The sequence below is a fragment of the Hetaerina americana genome, unplaced genomic scaffold (genome assembly GCF_022747635.1).
Source record: "Hetaerina americana unplaced genomic scaffold, ioHetAmer1.1.p SCAF_5, whole genome shotgun sequence".
Classification (NCBI taxonomy): Eukaryota; Metazoa; Arthropoda; class Insecta; order Odonata; family Calopterygidae; genus Hetaerina; species Hetaerina americana.
In genome coordinates this window covers 63,324,713-63,345,352 of record NW_027287095.1, presented here as the reverse complement: position 1 = coordinate 63,345,352, position 20,640 = coordinate 63,324,713, and the positions used below count along the sequence as shown (strand labels likewise).

The following is a 20,640-nucleotide window of genomic DNA, read 5'->3' as shown; positions in this document are numbered from 1 at the left end:
AAATCCTAACCGATCTCGATCCCCCTCCCTTCTCTCCCCTCCCCCGGCAACGGACCAAACTCCGAAGAATAATAGGCGATTTGTCTCCCACCCGTCGGCCGCCCCGCCCACACGCCCCGAGGGGTCACCGCCCACGCTCCGTTGACCCGGAGACAGAACGTCGGCACCGATAGGCCGCTAATCCCTAGGGTGAATAGGGTCCCCCACCGTCGTCCGTATCAATCGGAGCGATCGAACGGGATTGATGCGGCTCCCATACTTCCTTTTTAATTAAATACCAGGTGCTCCAGGTAACGCAACGAAAAAAATGCGGTCACAGTCCACTCCCTGCACTCTCCCCATCGAAATCCATCCAGATACGACGTCACCGCCGGACGAGTGAGCCCACTTGAGAGCGTCACCGTCATCGGAATGGAGTTATCATCCGAGGGGACGTTGCCACCCGAGGGAAATTGCTTCGGGAATCGCCCCATGGCCGGTGCTACGGCCTCAGCCACGCTGAAGAATTACATCATATTTCCGGCATGGCCACTAAATTCCCATAATTGTCTCATTCCCTACTTTCTCACCGATTTACCCGAGATCTGTCTTCGATAGAAACCTACCGTTTCGGGAAGTATAAGAATCGTAAAATATTATTTTTTATTCTAATAAAAAATTGTCCAAATTTGCTCCTCTGAGGGACGGAAACCTTAAAACGCGAACGGAAAGCATTCAACGTCGCTCTTATTGTTAAATATGAATCAGTTCCATTTGAATCCGATAAAGGTGGAAATAAATTATAAGTCATTTTCTGTTCGGGACTTGAACACCGACAATGACCGTAACTCCCTTTAAATTATTTCTTTTTCTGGACTGTCACGTGTTTATGGGAAAATTATTTTATTCCAAAAAATGAAATTATTACTTGGGTATATATTTTTCATTTTCGCACGGACTTCCATTACATTCTTTCATCCTGTCTAAGAGGGAACATCTGCACATCCTCGAAAAACGTGATTCCTCAGCGATTCCTCTTTTGGTAGATTTTACTGCTTCTCATTACTTATATGTTTGTGGAGCACCCTCCGCCACTGCGAGTGCCACTGTTATCACCTAAGCTGGTTCTGTTTAGAGTTCTTAGCTTAGATGGCCAAGGCCAGCAAACGTCACTGGGACGGCAAAATCTGACTGTTCTGACATCGAATTACATAAAAATCGTTCACATTGCTAAACCCGAATTTCCCTGAAAATTTCTAAACATCTGACCATTGCCTACTTTTTCTGAGTTTTTAAATGCAAGGAAAAATTACATATTTTAAAGGAATTTCATTTTTTTCCAAATGAGAAGTCGCCGTCGTCCTCATCCCGCAGGCTAATACTTTAATCAGGGCGAAAACCGGAATCGGTAGCAGCAGATTGTTCCTCAAATCATAGGCATCGTTATTTACTTCCTATTAGGAAAAATCACTTGGGAAGGAAAAACGGCTGTAATGCTCAATTCCTCCTTCCGGAAAAGGATCGACTAGATAATGGGAGGAAAGGACTTTTAACGAGGAAGAAGGAAGATGATGAAGTTCGTAAAGCAAGTGATGAGGGAACCGAGCGCACGGAACCGCGAAGGAATGGAAAGATTGGCAAGTAACATGATAATTTAATGCGATGCTAAAAAGCAATCCTAGAGCTTATAACTCACCACGGCGCCGCTAGAAAGCAATTAAAGGGCTAATAACCTATCATAATAACATTTATGAGTGGAGAAACGATGGATAAGAACCAGGTGTCGACGCCAAATAAGGGGGAGTGCATTAAATATTCTCAATTCGTAGTCATCCAGAGCTCCCGGGGCTCACATGTTCACTCTATCAAATGGTGATAGTAAAATTGAGTCTTAGCATGATAGTTTTCATAAACATTGGCATAGAAAATCCAAGGTTTTATTCATGCTCTCATTGTAGTGGAGGACAACGACAAGAATAATTATGGTTTAATGGTACATACATAAATGTTCTCACTAAAAACTGATATTATGCACGAAATAATGTGAGATGTAATAGTGTCATTAACAGAAACTACCTCCTTTATTTAAATGGCGTTGATTAATCTGTGGGGAAAAAATAGCCAACATCGCGTATTATCAAATACTCGCGTCTCAAAACTACGAACTATGTTTTAGAGCAGGTCTCGAGAACTAATAGGAACCTCAAGAATGCATAATAACCCCTATATTCACATCGCATCTGATTACGATCCACGTGCGAATAGGTGTTACATAAATTACATCACTCAGTCATTATTGCATGAACATTGGAACAAAGGCGACACACTGACTCGTGTAGTCACGCCACGGGGTGCGGTTTTTACACGTCCGATGGAAGATTATATCCGGAATTCAAGAGGCCATATAACACCGTAGCAGAGATCATAATACCATTGAATTATCCACCTTCGTAGGCAGTCAAACCCATAACTTTCACGAGGGAACCCAGAAATCAGTTTCACCGTAATTCCTTCCACTTCCCCCCATGCTTTCACCTGCCGTCAATGTAACCAATAAGAACATTATGTAAAGGTCACTGGGCACACACCAAGCTTAACTGAAATCCGGAAGGGTATTTATGGTGGAAGGAACGAAGGGTAGTATCCCGTTGAATGATAAGTCATCCGCGTATCCGTGCATATCTACAAGAATAACACCTCCGTGAAGACCAGAAATTGAGGGGAAATTTGGGGAACGGAGGTGACATCTAGAGAAAGAAGAGAAAATGAAAGTACATAATTTAGAGGCGATAATTTAAGATCCCACAGTACATCAACACATTATGGATTAGCCAGATAAAGAAAATTAAACTAACTGGCCCCCTTCCTCGTATATTTTAAAACATGTATCCCTTGTAAAATTCTCAATACGCCAAAGTGTAAACAACATTGCCGCAACGTTGATCCCGTACGGCTTTAACTTTGACGATCGCTCAACAAATCAATTTCTAATTCCTTATTTTCCAATTAGGGAACACTTAAGATTCTACAGGCACCTATCATATTCCCATGTGGTAATGCAGGCTATGGCGTGGGCACGGTATATTTCACTATTGAGTCCAATCTTTTCCGTTAGACATTTTAACTATTTTAATCATGATTTAAGCAGACTATTTCTAGCGCCTATTGCTAATTCAACCCATTATAACAAGACCATGGGTCAATAGAAAAAGTATTACATTTTGGAACTCCCTATCTAGTTAGTTTTCGCTTGCCAGCATTCATAACACTTGAACTACCAACTTAACCTCATTCAAAACAATAGGAATACAATGGACCATCCAAATGTAATTTATGTCCTCGCAATTAATTTTTTGGTCAAACGCTTTATATACGTGGCATTTCCATAACTCCAGAGCGTACCTACGCGAAAGAGGCCGCGAAATGTTCGAATTTAAATCCATAAATACGTTAATTGCATGCAGAATGAAACACGGGTAGTTACAAGAAAACAATACATTTTCAGATTGAGATTTGAAGAGAACGAAAACTAACGACCTTTCTAGGATGCACCGGGGTCCGGAATTTTTCTCCAACGGAGCCTGCCTGCTAGGTCATTCCGAGCGTCCAACTGAACGACGCCGGAGATGGCAAAGGACAACTTCGGTCTTTGGTCGTTCGAAGGAGACGCAACGATCCGCAACACATGGGAGGAAATCGGGTTTCCCCTCGTCCCGCCTTCACAGGAAATCCATGACCTGCCCGAGATCTCCAAGCGCTTACTTCAGCACGTGCGGGCTGAGCTACTGTGAGCGATGTGACGGGTTTCCCTGGAGGTCTCGGGCGATTTTGCCGCATGGCTAGACAACGGACGGAAAAATTATGACCCACAGCTCTTCCAGGTGCTATTCCATGCATTTTCCGAATGAGTATTACAACAGGATTTTTAGGGAGTATTCATTCGAATCCACCAGTTTTTTCACAGATTTTCCGAGCCAACAGTGTTCTTTCTCTCTAAAAGAAAGTTCTAATACGAATAGGTAATCGGAGAGAAACTTGGGCACTCAGATATTTAAATACGAAGATGACCCTTAAGTATTTACAATTACGCTCAAATGATAACCTGTAATATCAACTCTACCATTACCAATCAGATACACTAAATAAGTTAAACATCCGTAGAGAGAAAAATTGCACGCAGCGTCATTTTTCCTAACTACCGTACTAAATGACATAATGGCATCATGTAAAGATATTACGATTTTATTCTTTAATAGCTTAAAATTTCGAGACCATCTCATCACACGCCTCAAAGTCTTTAATTGATCAGCCTTGTAGAAACTCCTAAGATAAGATATTATCGCGTCTCTAAAAAGATATGTTGGAAATGTTGGTGTTACGTCAATTCCATTGACCCCCGACCTCTTCGGTGCTATCGATGGCAAAGTGATTTCCTTAACGCGATTACATTCATGGCGATCCGATTGACAGTCGGTCAAATACGAGCAGAGTGAAAGTAAGACTAATGAAGAAAAACTGAACGTGCTATTGAATTATTTCTCTATTGAAACACAACGCCGTAAATGTCGAGAAATTGATACGTAAACCTGTCAAAAAGTAACTTGTTCCTAAAGTACGATACAAAATAAGATGAACGGAAGTGTTCGGCGATTTACTGGGTTTTAACGAGATAATTTCGAAAGCCCATTCGTCCGTATTCCATAGATAATTTTGCTTCGGTAAACCTGACTCGATCCCATTATTTGTTTTTTTTTTCAATTTTATATAAAAATCTGCTGAAGTTCATTTACTTAAGCAGTTACGCAACCGCTCGAGTTAACTATTATTCTAATCCATTAAAAATCATTCCTAGTTTATCTGGAATGAGTCATATATGCAACGAATCTTCCCACTAATATTTTATATGAGGTGCAAGTACTTGACTTTCCCTGAAAAGAGTATACAACAATTCCTTCCGCTAATACTATAAATTATTTTACGCACTCATCATCATATGAACCGAAATCCTGGGCATCTTGAATGGAAAGGATCGGGATGGTGCGATGGCTAACGTACAGGCTTCCCACCGAGAGGGTCCGGGTTCAATCCTATAGACAATAAATATTTTTCAGGGGTATCCCGATCCTTCCTTGAGGTGGTATGTTGAGAGCACTTTGAGTGAGTACGACGTCCGTCGGATGGGACATTAAACTGCGGACCCCTTGGCGCCTTTCGACAAGAGTAGGCTAATGTAGACGCCGAGTTTCTCTCCACCCTTCCTTTCTCATCCATCCCTAATGGTGCAAATGACCTTAGCTGCCGGTCGCCTCCCATAAAAAACCATGAAAGGAGACTTAACACTAATAGAGGCAACAGAAGTGAAAAATCTTAGCTCCGTAAACGACTACACGGGACGATAAAATACTACATAAACATATTTGAGGAGTTCTATCAATAATTGATTTCATTCTAATGCCTCTGCATCAATCACTCTGAAGTAAGCTATGGAATACTACCTTGATCAAAAAGTTCCCGGAATAACCACCGTGTGGCGCTCCCATCGTTCCGATTTGAGTTCTGTTTTTTTTGTTAAATTGGTACATCTGTTGTTGATATTCCCTTTAAATCTTAGTGTCATAACTTGACATTTGCAAAAGTTACGGTCGGTTTTCGGTATGTCCATCAGTGCTTCCTGCGATTTTTCCATTACTTCCTCTCGGCTGCTAAAACGCGTTCCCCGTAATGGTTTTTTAACTCGATTGAACAGAAAGAAGTCACAGGGAGCCAAATCAGGTGAATTCGGTGGCTGTTGGATGGTATTTGTTGCATTTTTCGTCAAAAAATTACGAATAATGATAGCACTGTGCGACGGTGCGTTATCATGGTGCAAAATCCACGAGTTTTCTGCCCACATTTCTGGTCTCTTTCGGCGAATTGCTTCACGCAAACGTCTCATAACGCCCAAATAATACTCTTTGTTTACTGTCTGGCCTTCTGGCAAAAATTCATGATGCACTACACCGTTGTAATCCATGAAAACCGTCAGCATTGCCTTCTTTTTTGACTGAAAACGACGTGGTTTTTTTGGTCTCGGCTCATTTGGTGAACGCCATTCACTTGCCTGATGTCTGGATTGCGTGTCGTACTCATAAACCCACGTCTCGTCTCCAGTAATGATCCTTTTGATGAATGTGGGATCGGATTCAGCCTCGCAAATCATGTCTTTTGCGACGTCAACACGGTCTCTTTTTTGCATGAAATTGAGGTCTTTTGGAACCAACTTTGCTGCTACACGACGGAAACCCAAATCATTAACCACAATGTCTTGGGCGGATCCATAGGCAATGTTCAAGTCCTCCGCTATTTCTCTGATGGTTAATTTGCGGTTATTGACCAACATTTCTTTTACTTTATCAATTTTTTCACCGACTTTCGATGTCGATGGTCTGCCACTGCGTTCATCATCTTCGATTGACTCACGACCACTTCTGAACCGCTCGTGCCACTGGTAAACGACCGTTTTTTTTAGAGAATCGTTGCCGAAACACTTTTCCAACATTTCCAACGTCCGTGCGCCACTAAATCCGTTTTTTACGCAAAATTTAATACAAGTTCGTTGTTGCAAATTTAAATCCATTTCTGAAATTGTAAAAAATCGCCAACACACACAGAGATAGATGTACTCTTGGCTACGTAACTTTTGCAAATGTCAAGTTATGACACTAAGATTTAAAGGGAATATCAACAACAGATGTACCAATTTAACAAAAAAAACAGAACTCAAATCGGAACGATGGGAGCGCCACACGGTGGTTATTCCGGGAACTTTTTGATCAAGGTAGTATAACGCATTTCGAAGGAGAAGATAGTGAGATGAGTACTGTGTGATGAGTATTAACACAAGGTGTACACTTACTATTCAATATCCACATCTGCATGACACAAATACGTCAATGTCCACTCGTAAATTAGTGGACATCCACAAAATCACGAAGTCCACGTCAAAAGAAAATTAGTTTCACATGCACCAATTTTGAGATTATTAATAGAAAGGAATTTAGAATACAACCAGGAGGTATTTGCCTGTTTCGTAGATTTCGAAAAAGCGTTTGATTGAATGAATTGGGAAAAACTAATGAGTATATTGCAGAAAATAGGAATTGATTGGAGGGAAATGAAGCTAATCCGCTACCTGTACATGTTTCAGACTGCTCAGGTGCGGGTGGGAAACGGGGGGTCCGGATGGGCAGTGTTAGGAAGGGGTGTAAGGCAGGGCTGCCCATTATCACCGTTGCTGTTCCACCTGTATGCAGAGGAAATGATCAAAGAGGCATGGGAAGAACTCGAGGTAGGAATGAAAGTGGGCGGGGAATTCCTAAAATCAGTTAGGTTTGCTGATGACCAAGCTTTAGTTTGTCAGTCAGCCAAGGGGCTGCAAGCATTGCTGAGTGAATTGGAAATTCAGTGCGACAGGTATGGGATGAGAATCAATATTAATAAAACAAAGGTTATGCGATTTTCTAGAAAGAAAAAGGCTAAGCTAAACATTAAAATAGGAGGGCAAAAACTAGAGCAGCAATAACAGTTCACGTTTCTCAGAAGTGTTTTGGACCAACACGGTCAAAGTAATAGGGACGTAAGGAGAAGAATTGCACTAGGCAAAGAGGCTTTTACAAAGAGGAGGGAGTTAATGACAGGGACGTTGAGTAGGTATAATAAGAAAAGACTCGTAAAACTTTAAAATGGAGCGGAGCTATGTACGGTGCGGAAACGTGGCCATTGAAGCAGGAGGATGGACGTAGACTTGAGGCTTTTGAAATGTGGGTGTGGGGAAGAATGGAGAAGGTGAAATGGGCAGAGGAGAAAACAAATGAGGAATTACTTGGTATGGTGAGCGAAGAGAGGGGTTTGTTGGGAGAAATCCTATTGAGGCAGGAAAAGTGGATGAAGGGGGTATTGACCGGCCGTGGGATGTTGAAGACTGTAATAGAGGGGAGAATGCTAGGCAAACGAGGAAAGGGAAGATACAGGATAGGGATGTTGGACGGGATGAAGGGAGGAGGGAAGTCCTCAGAAATGAAGAGGGACTGGATTTAGAGTAGGATGCTGGATTTCGTGTTTTGATAGGAGTCACAAAATATTTATTTAGTAGCTGTATCCATCCAAAAACCTATCTTAACCGGTATATTACCTATTAATAAGCACCAATTTATACAATACCCTCCAAAACGCCGGGATGGAAGTGCAGAAATAAGCTAAGTGCCTAATTCTAGATAGGCGGAAGGGGGAATGTTTACAAAAATGTCCGCTAACGACGGTAAAAATGTTCTCAAATGAAAATCTAATACAAATTCGATACGATTATGCCTATAGTCATCAATCCACTCCAAGAAATTGTTATGACAAAACAATATGGCAATATTGCTTACAAGGCTTGCCGAACGTATGATCACACCCTTGGCGCTTTATTTTGTGTTGAGGGAAGCGGATGAACCAGAGGACAAAATTAAGAGATCGCATTGATTGCAAAATGCTACCTTAGTTATCATTCACGTATATCTTTAAAATGGCAAACCAATAAATTCCCGTTTCGGTACTCATGACCAATCCCAATCAAGAAAAAAATCGTCTTCATCGTGTCATTTTGGATTGCTAATCGACCAAACTGGACGCCCTTAAAACGGAAGCAACTGCCAGGAGAAAGTTCACCCACTCCTTTTTAATGTCAAATGCACTGCCATGCAAAGCCAAGACTGTTGCTTCAGAATTTAAAATAGAGAATAATGGACGCCGAAATGGAATAAATAAACAATGGGCTCAATATATTTTGGAAGGAAACCGCCCCTTAAATTTTAAAGGTTATGCACTATGAATAGATCCGCAACTCTTATGGCGTGGAGCACTGCGATGGGACCCAGCCTCAGGATTCTTGATAGTTTACCGGATTACAGGAAAGGACGCGCCTACGGAGAATTTCATTCCATCAATTCCAACGTGTTGGGGGGGGGGGGTGGAATAAACGGAGAGGGAAAATTGCTTTTAATGGAAAGAGAATTGGAGGGAAGTTTGTGTGTTATTCCCAAGAACAATTGGATTTACTCGAGGATATGAAAAAATGGTTACACAAATTTAGCATGCATTAATGCAAGCCAATGCGAACCGCAAAGCGGTAAGACTACACGAAAAGTATTTGAAAATATTTTGCAGGCTGGAAAACGATTCCATAAAAAATCAGGATGACTACATAATACTGTTTTGATGTTTTCATCACAACAAATCACAAAGTAGGAAGAGAATTAACATCCCGTTAGTCATATGTGCAGTAGCAAAATCGCACGGAAATACACAAGAAGTTATACCTATTACAAGCTAATTGCTCCAAATGAAAATAATGAAAATGGAATTTAAAAATGAATGTTAAAGGTATGCATTTTAAGTGAAAAATTACCCCGAATGGAATATTTAACTTACAGAGGCTTGAATTAGTGAGACAGTCATTGTGTTCATAGTCGCATCTTTATATACGTATGCTGAAAAAAAACCTTCATTCTTATTCATTCAAGGGACATTCTTCTTCATACTATTTCTACAACTTGTTTATCCTGTGGGTGTGCCGTTTGTAAAGGCAAGAGACCCATACTCTCCTTGGAGTTCTTATCTCACCTCAATTGTCATTCAGTCAAGAATACAGTTATTGGAACAAATGATTTAAAGTTAAAGCATACAATTTTTAGCCATGCCTAAATTAATTTTTCCATTACAGGTCAGATGCCACAGCATTACAACTCATCAAACTAACTAAGTGTGAATTAAATCGATGCTAAGTACGAGTATACCAGTAATACAATCCTAATTAAAACTGAAGAAAATAAAAGCCGGAAGTAAACGCTGTTTTCAAACCAAAATTACAAGAAAGTAACAGTGAACTAATCACATAAACTTCAAAATAATTTAAATAAATACGCAACATAGGGGAAAGAACGCAGGTATCACAGTTCCTCATTCGGAAGGCACGCCGTAGACAATTCAACATAATACAGAAGTAAATCACGATAAGCAACAGATGCCTCGATGGAACAACGATGAGGAATAACCAAGATAACGTCGAAAAAGATGCTGCGAGAATTACTTAACATGGTGCTTCAAAATTCAGCGATAAATACCACCAACAAAAGATAACCACCCAACGTACATTTCAAAAAGAACCCCATCTGTATCAAAAAACCTTACGAGTGCATCAACAGAGACGGTGGATTACATGAATTAGTTTCCGGTTAGTATGCATTTACAAATGGATCGCCAAAATAAACTTGATGAAATATGCAAACATCACGATCTACAAAATAAAGAAATATGCTAAGCCTTATGCTATGTAACGCTATTCAGAACGAGCAAGGAATGACAATTTTATACCAAGAAGCATATTGTATTTCATACAATAAACCAACACGAGAACTCGATGATCAATCTTTAAACCAGCATCGCATCATAACTACTATCAAATAATATACGCAAGCAAAAATATGGGCGAGGTTTACGTAAAAATTTACCTTGGACTATATCAATTAAAGTAGAAAATGACCTTTGACCTCTTACACCTGAACTCTTAAAGCTGCAGTTTCACACGGAAAATGAATGAATCCGTATTAATCAAATTGCATCCAAAACAAAACATATTAAGTCCATTTGCTAACGGCCAATAGAATACTAGAGGTTTCCCGAATCAGGTTTCCCCTCAAAGCATGCCGGCATACCCTTTGGTCGGTAGTACATGCTGGCTGCTACAGCTCCGCCGTTTAAACACCACTTTCCATTAAAATCACACTGACTACAAACGATGTCTGATTTTATATGTTCGCTAATACGGGAGATAAGAAGCCTTTGTTTCTTTCCTTGAAGAATTAAAATCACAAAAGATAATTTAAGGCAAGAATACACGGCAAACACGCAATACTGCCAACTTTCGTCTGTAAACATAATATCGAGATGACATCGCTACAGATCAATCATAAAAAGAAGAATACGATTCCAAGGTGACACCCATCTAGTGACTTACAAGGAGCAATGAATTTTTATTCAAAACTAAAGGAAACGTGTTAAGCATATACAATCCGAGATTCATAAAAATGTTAATTTCGTAATAACAAGAGAATCCTTACCTCAAACACCTTCAGAAGTAGTTTCACATACAACCTCCTCACTCCTAAGGACTTCCCAATTGATGCCAAAAATATTATAGCGAGCAGGAACAGTAAAAACGGAGTCAATAATATTGAGAACGCTAACGTAACCGCCGTCGCGATTAACGCCATATTGCTGACTACAACCGTTCGTAATGGGTGGCGCTATTATATCGACGGAAACAACATCAGATGATAACATTGCACTTCAAGTTTAAGTCTGTTGAATAACAACAAAGGTTAAATCAAATAAATAAAAAGTAAAAAGAAAATATATCATTAGCATACTCCGTAATTTAACTTTGATTGAGAATAAATCAAAATTGAGATAATGACGGAACATATTTGAGTAACAATTCCAATACCGGAAATCAATGTCTATTATTCTTCCGTTGCAAGATGGCAGACCTACCAGCTCCTTTGAAAGTATCTCCACTTATTAAGGTAAAATTGAGTACATTTATTGTAACACTACTCTTAGTTCACATTTAGTCAATAGTAACAGTTTCTGTTTGATTATAATATATGTCGTACTTGGCGTCAAGAAATGCCGAATTTATTATTTGGGAATCACAATTACTTAACCCAAAGATTTGTTTTAATTTAATGTTGTTTCCTCATAATTAGTTTTCATTGAATTAAGTTTTTTAACCGGAGTATATTTATTTCAAGTTTGGCCGGTGGAGTTTTCTATTTGCGGGAGTATTATGGGGAGTTTCAAGGCACCGGTCCTTGTCGAAAAAGGAAGCAGCAATTAGGGAGGTTGAGGAAAAAACTAGAGCAGCGAAGGAGGCTAAACTGGCGGAAGAAAAAGCAAGGCTTGCTAAAGGTAATATTTGCTTGAATGATAACTAGCTTAATGGTGGTGCAAAAGTTGGAAAATATTATTAAACGTTCTATTCTCTTGCAGCGGAGTTGATGGACTTAGCCAAGGCTGCCGGAATACAAGATTTTAAACCCTAAATTTCTGTAGTTGGTTCTCTTCCAGGTGTAAAATAGTTTTCAAATATGTGTATCATATGCCGTTAGTTGAAAAAGTTCAAAATAAATGTCTTAATTTTTGATACATTATTTTTATTATTACGAAAATGTTCATGTATGTAGAGTTTTTGTCGATTCCTGCCCTTGAATAAGTTCAGTCCTGAATTCTACCTCCAACGGGTTGGTATGGTGCATACCTTCAAGCTCCTGAATTTGAAATTTTTGAGTGCACTCCAATTTCTTTTATTATTTTTTAAACTAATACTTTCGTTTATTCGTAAGTAATGATGGCAGCTCAAAAACATCCTCTACGATTAATATGGTCTGTTTGGCATTTTAAGTACCAATTTGTTTTTGAAAATTTCTAAGTGTAGGACTGCTTTTGCCCATGAATGAGCACAATTAAGCGTACTAAATTGAGCATTAGGATGATATCAAGTTTTCTGTTTTGGTAAGAGGTAAGATGATTTCTGGAACAGAGCTGCCGTTGTGATTCGTCAAAGATATAATAAATTAGCAGCATTTTTATTACTCTTGGTCAGGTAAAGGTAAAAATGTCTTATCTTTACAACAAACAATAAAAGAAGAAGCCTTTGTAATAGTAGTAAAAAAGTAGCATTGTAGATCATTTAAAAAGACTTCTTACATGTGCTTCTAGAGAGCTATTGTTTTTACAGCAAATCACTTGAGTTTATCTAATCGTACCTCTCTAAGTTCATAACGGTAGGGTCATACTATGTAGAAGGTTTGGCTGCATGATATTCCTTCAAATCCATAAAATCATTGACACAGAGAGGAAATGATTGATGACATCCTGGATGGAGGTGCTTGAGTGATGTGGAATTAGTAAATGATGTGATGAAAGGGAAAGTTTAGAGATATTGGGGAATATGATTTTAATGACTGGAAAATCTAGTTTTACAGTAGGAATGGCTCAATTAGTAATAATAAGTAGTTTCAACTCTACAACAATCTTAGATGAATGGTGCCAGGAGGTTCAGGATAGAAATCTTAATGAGGGAAATTATCAGTTAGATAGCACATACAAATAATAGTTAGATGCAGACTTAGGAAGAGTCGAAAAAGTCTTCAGTTTCCTATGAGAATATGTGGATTAATAAGTTAGTACTCCTGAGGTGCAAAGTCTAATTCAAAAAGATGTATGAGGGAAGGAGGACAAGAAAATTAGAAGAACCTTTACAAGGAGATTATTGATAGTAGGAAATTAAGAAAAAGTAGCAAAAACCTTTTTTGGAATGCATAAGAATGTGATCTGGATGAGGAAATTGGGCAATCAAGGAATACAGTGTTGTGGAATGAAGTGAAGTGGAAAGTATGTGTAATAGAAGAATAACTATTGTAGTGGGGCGTGTAAAGCTGTGTCTTGTAATGTGAGGGTAAGAAATTGAGGTATGTTCAGTCTGTCAATCCAATACCTACCGTATATAGTAGACTGTCCAGTATTACTATAATTTACGAACTTTTGGTAATATATGCAGTGTGATGGTAGACAAACAGATCAAGAACTAGTAGTCATCAGTAAAATATAATTGAAAATATCCACAATTAAATTAAATTTTAAATACTTCGCCTTTCCACATTTTAATGTGGAAAGGCGAAGTATTTTTAATTTAATTTCAATATGAAGAATTTCCACCAAGTGACGCCAGAAACTTTCATATATCCACAATGGTTCGATTGGGTGGTAAAATAAAACAATCTGTACTGAATAAATGAATATGTTAAATAATTATTAATGGTAATCACTGATTCTTATCCCTTAAAATAGCAATCAAATATGTTAGATGAAAAACAGGTACTTGAACTATATTGAAAAAGTTATCATGCAAGGATAAAATTTAATAATAGACCATTTTTTCAATATAATCGACGTAATGAATAAACTTGTGAATTTAAATAATGGATTTTTAATTACTTCTGGCATCCACCAATTTCTACTGCTGAAAAATACTCTTTTATCATTTATCAAAGGTTATAAAATGCTAAAATATTTTGCTATTGCGGATGTTCACAGTCTATCATGAAATGCTCTTTCAATTTAAAATTATTTTTAAATATGCATTTCATCATAGTTCCAAAAATCATAAGGGTGGGCTGAAAGCATTACGAGGAGGTAATTAGATTGTCATGAAGATAACCAAATATAAATTTTAAATTTTGCCGATTCGTCATATGTAGGTATTTATATTCCATATTTGGAGAGTCTCTCTTTTGATTTGAGAATTTAAAACTCATCTTGAGGGTGAGTTCAGAGAAGGATTGGTTGTATAACCACTTATTGTGTCCCGAAATTCTTCATAGACCCATTACTCTTGGCAGGAATTTAAGCCTTCTAGTGTAATCATTACATGTAAGATTAAGTGAATTACTATGTTAATTGGAAATACATTGTGAAATACTTTTCTTTTATTCAATATCAATCCAAAGAGTCTAAATTTTGATGTACTACATTAGATTGTAATTTGAAAAAGCAACCAGAACATCTGCAAACATAAAGTCACAGGTAGAGGATAGCATTATTATTTGTGATCAATCAATTATCATTGGTTTCGGTTAGACAAAGGCTACATAATGTTGCAACAATAATTCCTTTGTCTCTCCAACATAACAACCTTACATTCAAGACTACAATAAGCCAATCTTCACTTCGGTTTATGTCCTTCATTCCATCCAACATGCCTAACCTATCCTGCTGTTTCTCATTTGCCTAGCATTCTCCCCATTATGATATGATAGTCTTCAATATTTCATTGCCAATCAACATGTTCTGCATCTGTCTTTTCTGCCTCCTTTGAATTTCTTCCAAAATTCATCCCTCTCCACTCACATTGACTAAAATTTCCTCATTTGTTTTTCTTTCTTTCTGTCCATTTCACTTTTTCATATTGCTACACAACCAAATTTCAAAAGCCTACGATTTACACCTATCATCTTGTTTCAATAACCAAGTTTTTACAGTGTACAAAACCATGCTCCTTATCAAAGTTTTGACTAGCCTTTTCTTAATATCCTTATTCAAATTACCAGCCATAAATTCACTCCTAGTGAAAGCTTCGCTGCATAATGCAGTTTTCTTTCTGACGTTTTGACCACTTAGACCATCTTGGTCTAAAGAACCATTGAAATACCTCTCCCCTTTCTGAACCCAACTTGATCATCTCTGAGGTAACTATTTGCCTTAATCTTCATTCTCTTATGTACCAAATTGTGGTGGGATAAGGGGGAGAACCACTTTAGTCATGCACAAAATCAAACTTATTGTTCTATAGCCATCACATATTACTACAGTTCTCTTTCCTGGAATAGGAACCAACACTAATCAGACAAAATCTTATGGTTGAATCCCTGCCATAAAAGCTACAAATTAATCCATAAAAACTTTTTCTTCCATGTTTTCCTAAACCTTTAAGTAGTTCCTCAGGAATATTGTCTGCCTTTACAGCCTTATTTGATATAATTTCCCTTCATGCCCTTTTTACCTCACAGTAGAGTAAGCCTGAACCTAAACCGTCCTCATCCATATCATATTCTCTTTCTATTCTAGGCTTGCAGTCCTAATATCTTTACTGTACAGGTTCTCTATGTATTCCTTCATCTCTCTTGAATCTTCTCTGGTTTAATTAATTATTTTGCTGGCTTATCTTCGGTTTTGGCATGGATTTTCCCTTCTTACTTCCTGACAGCACTTTCATGTCATGAATAGCACCCCAATTTTAGCTTTCGATATCCTCACTCTGCATTTTCCACCATGCTTCTTTAGCTCTGTTTGTTGCCATTCCCCAGTTAATGTATTTTTAATCTCCATTATTAAAATAGAAAGAAAGACTTGTACTTTTCCACAGATTTTATTATACGGTACAACGCATTTCACCGACTTGCGGCATCATCAGGTACAAATTTGCAAAACAGACTGAGCAAGCATATATACCCTCAGGACAGAGTGGGGGCGGGGAGGGTTGGAAGGATTTGAGGGGGGTGGGGGCTCGCAGGTGCGTTGATGGATTGTTTTGACCATTTCCAGGCTAATTTCTCGGAAAGGAGTGGGGAGGGGTATGGGAATAATTGCTCATTACAAAGTGTCGTGTTGGGGTTCACCAAGTGCCTTCTAATCTCTAATTGCTCGAGAGCGTCCATTTTTAATCCTTTTGGGAGTGTGTGTAATATCTCTGGGACAAAGTCACTGCTGTGGTTGAAGTACGTTGTGTTGTGGTTAAAGTACGAGCCTTTCTTTCTATTTTAATAATGGATATTAATTATTTCCACGAACTGAAGCCTGAAACAATAGAATATATTTTTAATCTCTTTACACTTCCTTCAACTTATCTCTGGTGTTTACACCCTTCCATTTCCTTCTTTCGTCTATCTGTCTAACCATCTCGTCCATAATCCATGGCTTTCTTGTCTTTTTCCTATAGTTCATTTTTGGTTTTCAATATCCCTTTATGAAACATTCCCATTTTACCTCTATTGTACTCAGTTTCATTTCCTCCATCATGATTTTCTCATCACCCTACTGATTCCTTTCTTGTCATTACAGTTAATTCTTCCAAATTCCAGTTCCTAAACCATCTTTGTTGCCTTTTCTTTTTTAATTTAATGCTAAACTTTTTATTACCAAGCAATAATCTGAGTCTGCATCCATTCTCAGGAAACTACATATTAATCATGGTGTTCTTAACTATTATATAGTGTGACATCTTTCTGAATTTTGTCTGCAAGGATTTTGCTGATAATGATCACAGAAGCCTTGCCTCTTTGATTGCCAGGAACAACAATGGCTCTGTGGGCTGGGTCACATGGTTGTCAGAACTTATTTCTAAACTTGTATACATCACAATTCAAGGGATATGTTTCCCTGGAGGTGTTTCCCTGTTGCCTTCCTCTATGGTTATTTAATGTGACATCGTCACTCAAATGGCTGCCCCACAGGGGTCAGATGTGTTTGTGGCCTCATCACTGAAGATCAAATGTTATGGAACTAGCTTTCATCTGCCTCCTTCCCTTCAACCTACCTTGACCGAGCAAGCATTATTGCCCCCATCAGCACAGCTGAAGGGATCATCAGAACCCACAAGCCTTGTCACCACATCAATGTTGCAGTTCATGGGGAGGATAGAGGATACTACCTGTGTGGAAATTAAATCTGAAATCTCTTAAGCAACATTAAGTTTATTAGCCTATTCATGGAGAAAATGGGTTTAGGTGGGGTATTTCCTTATTGTTTCAAATGTATCCTTATTTTTTTAAATGAAGACTATATTTTCATAATGTGGAGATGGTAGGTGGAACTTACTTTGGAGAAAATATGTAGAAGTAGGTAAACTCTTTATTAATAGGGTTATATTAGTCCACGATGAGACCAGGGAAATGTTTATAGGGAAAGGTTTTGGTAGGGAATTGGGTGTTCATAGATCATCAGGTGGAATTGGTGAGGATCAGCAGTAAGTTGTGGAAAAGGTAAGCTGTATATTTGAACTATTTCATGCTAAACATGCATGGTTATAACACAGGAGGTACTAATGACATACATTATATGAATGTAGGAACCAAAGCTTTACAAGGTGGATGCAAGGAAATTGACTTAAAATTATAAAAGTAATTACCTCAATCATTGAAGGACATTGCAAGTATAACTCATGAAAAGCCTTAAAAGGATATGCTTAATTTTCTGGAAGAATACTTAAATTCTCTGTAGTATAACCTTTTTGTAAACTATCACTTCTGTGTAGTATGATGTTATTTTAATATATTGTTGTGCAGTGTTTCTTCTGCACAGTTCTATGCACTTTGTGACTTATCTTATTTGATGTGTCATATGTCGTGTACAATTGACCTCTTGTTTATTGTATCCTGATCACCTGGTGAGAATAAATTATTATTAATATATATGCTGATTGATTAGCATTGCCATATGGGTTCTCTAATTGTGTATCAGGGCTGACAATCTGAGTAATATTTTGACCGTATTAAACTCAAATATACCAAGATATTTTTATTTATATATTAAAACAGATGATTTTCCCTCTGTGGGAAATAACTAACTCATTTAATATTAATGCCATTACTATATGTAATCAACACCCAAAAAGATATCCTACAACATTATATCATCAACACTTAACTGCAAATCTGTTTTAAAGTGAGTTTGGATAAGTGGAAGTTTAAATGAGTTAGTAATTTCCATCAGACTCAAGTCTGTGGAAAATTACAAACTCATTTAATATGGACCAAAACAATTCTATGCAGGGAAGCCTGAAAGTGTTATCTGTAATGGTAATTCACAAATTACATTTATGAGTCATTTTGATATGTAATTTATGAATCATTATGGCTGAAAGAATATGAGATTGGTATATGAGCATTTTGAAATTTTACATGGTGTTAGGTGCTACAATGTATTGAAAAAACCAATCATGTATAATGAATTGTTCAAAAAGTCCCAAATTATATGAAAGCTTTCTGGAGATATCTAAGACATCTCCAACATGAGTCTTGTTGTACCAATTATTTGCAACAGAAATTTAAAAAATACATTTTTAATTTTGTAATTCTACAACTTCCCATTGTACAGGAATAATACATTGAAATGTCCAACAATATGCATTTATTGAGTGGTCTAGCATTTAAGACAGACAGAGACTGTACACTCCTACAATTCTTTATATAACATGGCAAAATCTGACTCTCCACATTACAATTAACTGTTCTTTAATTCCATATACTTTCCATCTCCCTTCATTCCATCCAAAATGTCTATTTCTCCCTCTTCCCTAATTTCCTTTAAGTAAATGATTTAATGAATTCCCTACTGGCATGCAATCCAGCATCTCCAGAATTCCCCATGCTTCTTATAATATTTTCTCCACATATGTGTAAAATGGATACATATATGTGGAGCATACCCATCTTCCCACTCTACATAATACTGCCCCTCCTAACTCCATCGATCACACACACCGCACCTGAATAGTTGGACTCATGTATATGTTATCGATAAGTTGCCTGTCCCTCCAATCTACCTCTATCTTCTTTAATACATTCATTGATTCAACCCTCTTTACTTTATCAGAAACCTTTAAAACTTCATAAAAAAACAAAATGTCCTAATTATAGTCATTTCTTCCTTTTAGTGATCTCATTACTTCTATGGCATCACATGTACCTCTCCCCTTCCAGAACCAAAAATTAAAATCTCTCAAATAATCATTACAATTCCTCTCAATCCTCTTATTGATGAAGTACCACTTTCTCTGTCTGTGAAATCAAACTTATTGTACTTTAGTCCTCACATATCATCGTAGCTGCCTTTCCCTTTCTTTGCCCATTTTTAAAACCATCTTTTTTCCCATTAATTGTTCCTATATTTTCATTTATAGCTTTCAATATGAATTTTTTGAAGTGACAATATATTTCTTCAGATGTATCCATATTTCTATTCTCCCTAATATTTTTACTACTCCCTCCTGGTAGTCTTTAATTTTCATCATGGCTATGGTTAAATACAGGTCACAATGACTGCCATTTCCATTATACATATCTAATCTTATCAACACAGGCTAGTTAAAACAATGAAATGAACTAATGAGACAAGAATGTACAAAATATTATTATTATTACTTTTTATTTGCCCGGAGATCACAATACAAAAATACCATGTGGGTGTTTTATGTACATGCTATAAGGAACGTCCAAAAGGAGCTAAGACACAGGCTACATTAAAATTTAAAAAAAAGGTGCTCACAGTTACAGAATGTTTGGCACAAACCCATGAACATTGACTGTAACATGCACATGAAATATCAATTTAGAAAAATCATTGATCATTAATATGAACTAGAACTAGAGAGTATGAACTTACTGGTCATGAATATTGCTGAGATATTTGTCAACCAAGTAGAACACTATTACACTACACAACTAGTAGATATTACCCACGATTAATTAGAGAAGCAATTGAGATCGCAGAAAACCCGGAGAACATCAACAGAGATGAAGGCTACCATCTCCACAACGCGTGGAAGAGAGTTCTCCGGAAACGGACCAATCAGCGAGCAGCCACTAGACGGGACCACCTATATAAGGGTGGCAAAACTGTTGTCAGCATCAAACAAGGACGCGGTGAAACCCGAGAATGCAGAATTCATCAAACTACCGCCGCGAAAACCTACGCAGCCATAGAGCACTATGTTGAAGATATCTTTTTAATTTATGTCTGAATGCAGTAGTTCCCTTGGTATCCATTATACTTTTAGGTAGTTTGTAAAATAATCTGATGCCCATTTCATTGGGTCCTAATTTCAATGCTTTAGTTCTAATATTCTCATATTGGATGTTGTGACTTCCTTTGGTGCAATGATGATGATAGGCAGGGTTAACAGAATGGTTGCTAATTTTTTACATACAGAATTAAAAACGTGGTGTAGATGCATTGGTAGTGGTAGCAAATTTCATTCATTATTAAAGGCTGCAAGAATAAACACCTCTATTGAAACATTATGAA

General features: G+C 37.7%; 2 protein-coding genes across 4 annotated transcripts in view; one reads left to right on the top strand and one right to left on the bottom strand.

Annotated features, from left to right (window-relative positions):
- The window catches only part of Gpat4 (Glycerol-3-phosphate acyltransferase 4), a 139,109-nt gene extending 127,832 nt beyond the window's left edge, over nucleotides 1–11,277 (bottom strand). For all 3 annotated transcript variants that reach the window (XM_071592884.1, XM_071592885.1, XM_071592886.1), the window contains exon 1: nucleotides 11,118–11,277. In XM_071592884.1, the coding sequence (XP_071448985.1) occupies nucleotides 11,118–11,270 (153 nt within the window). In that variant the 5' untranslated portion in view covers nucleotides 11,271–11,277. The remainder of the gene's footprint in view (nucleotides 1–11,117) is intronic.
- Nucleotides 11,278–11,475: 198 nt separating this feature from the next.
- ATPsynE (ATP synthase, subunit E) lies at nucleotides 11,476–12,202 on the top strand. Its single transcript, XM_071592227.1, has 3 exons — nucleotides 11,476–11,582; nucleotides 11,811–11,967; nucleotides 12,049–12,202. The coding sequence occupies exons 1-3, from the start codon at nucleotides 11,538–11,540 to the stop codon at nucleotides 12,099–12,101; spliced, it is 255 nt and encodes an 84-aa protein (XP_071448328.1). The 5' UTR covers nucleotides 11,476–11,537; the 3' UTR covers nucleotides 12,102–12,202.
- Nucleotides 12,203–20,640: the final 8,438 nt, after the last annotated feature.

Bases quoted from the DNA above. Each gene is read 5' to 3' on its own strand.
- ATPsynE (XM_071592227.1), top strand. From the start codon at position 11,538: ATGGCAGACCTACCAGCTCCTTTGAAAGTATCTCCACTTATTAAG. The intron at 11,583-11,810 runs GTAAAATTGAGT...ATTTATTTCAAG, and splicing joins AAGTATCTCCACTTATTAAG to TTTGGCCGGTGGAGTTTTCT. The intron at 11,968-12,048 runs GTAATATTTGCT...ATTCTCTTGCAG, and splicing joins AAAAGCAAGGCTTGCTAAAG to CGGAGTTGATGGACTTAGCC.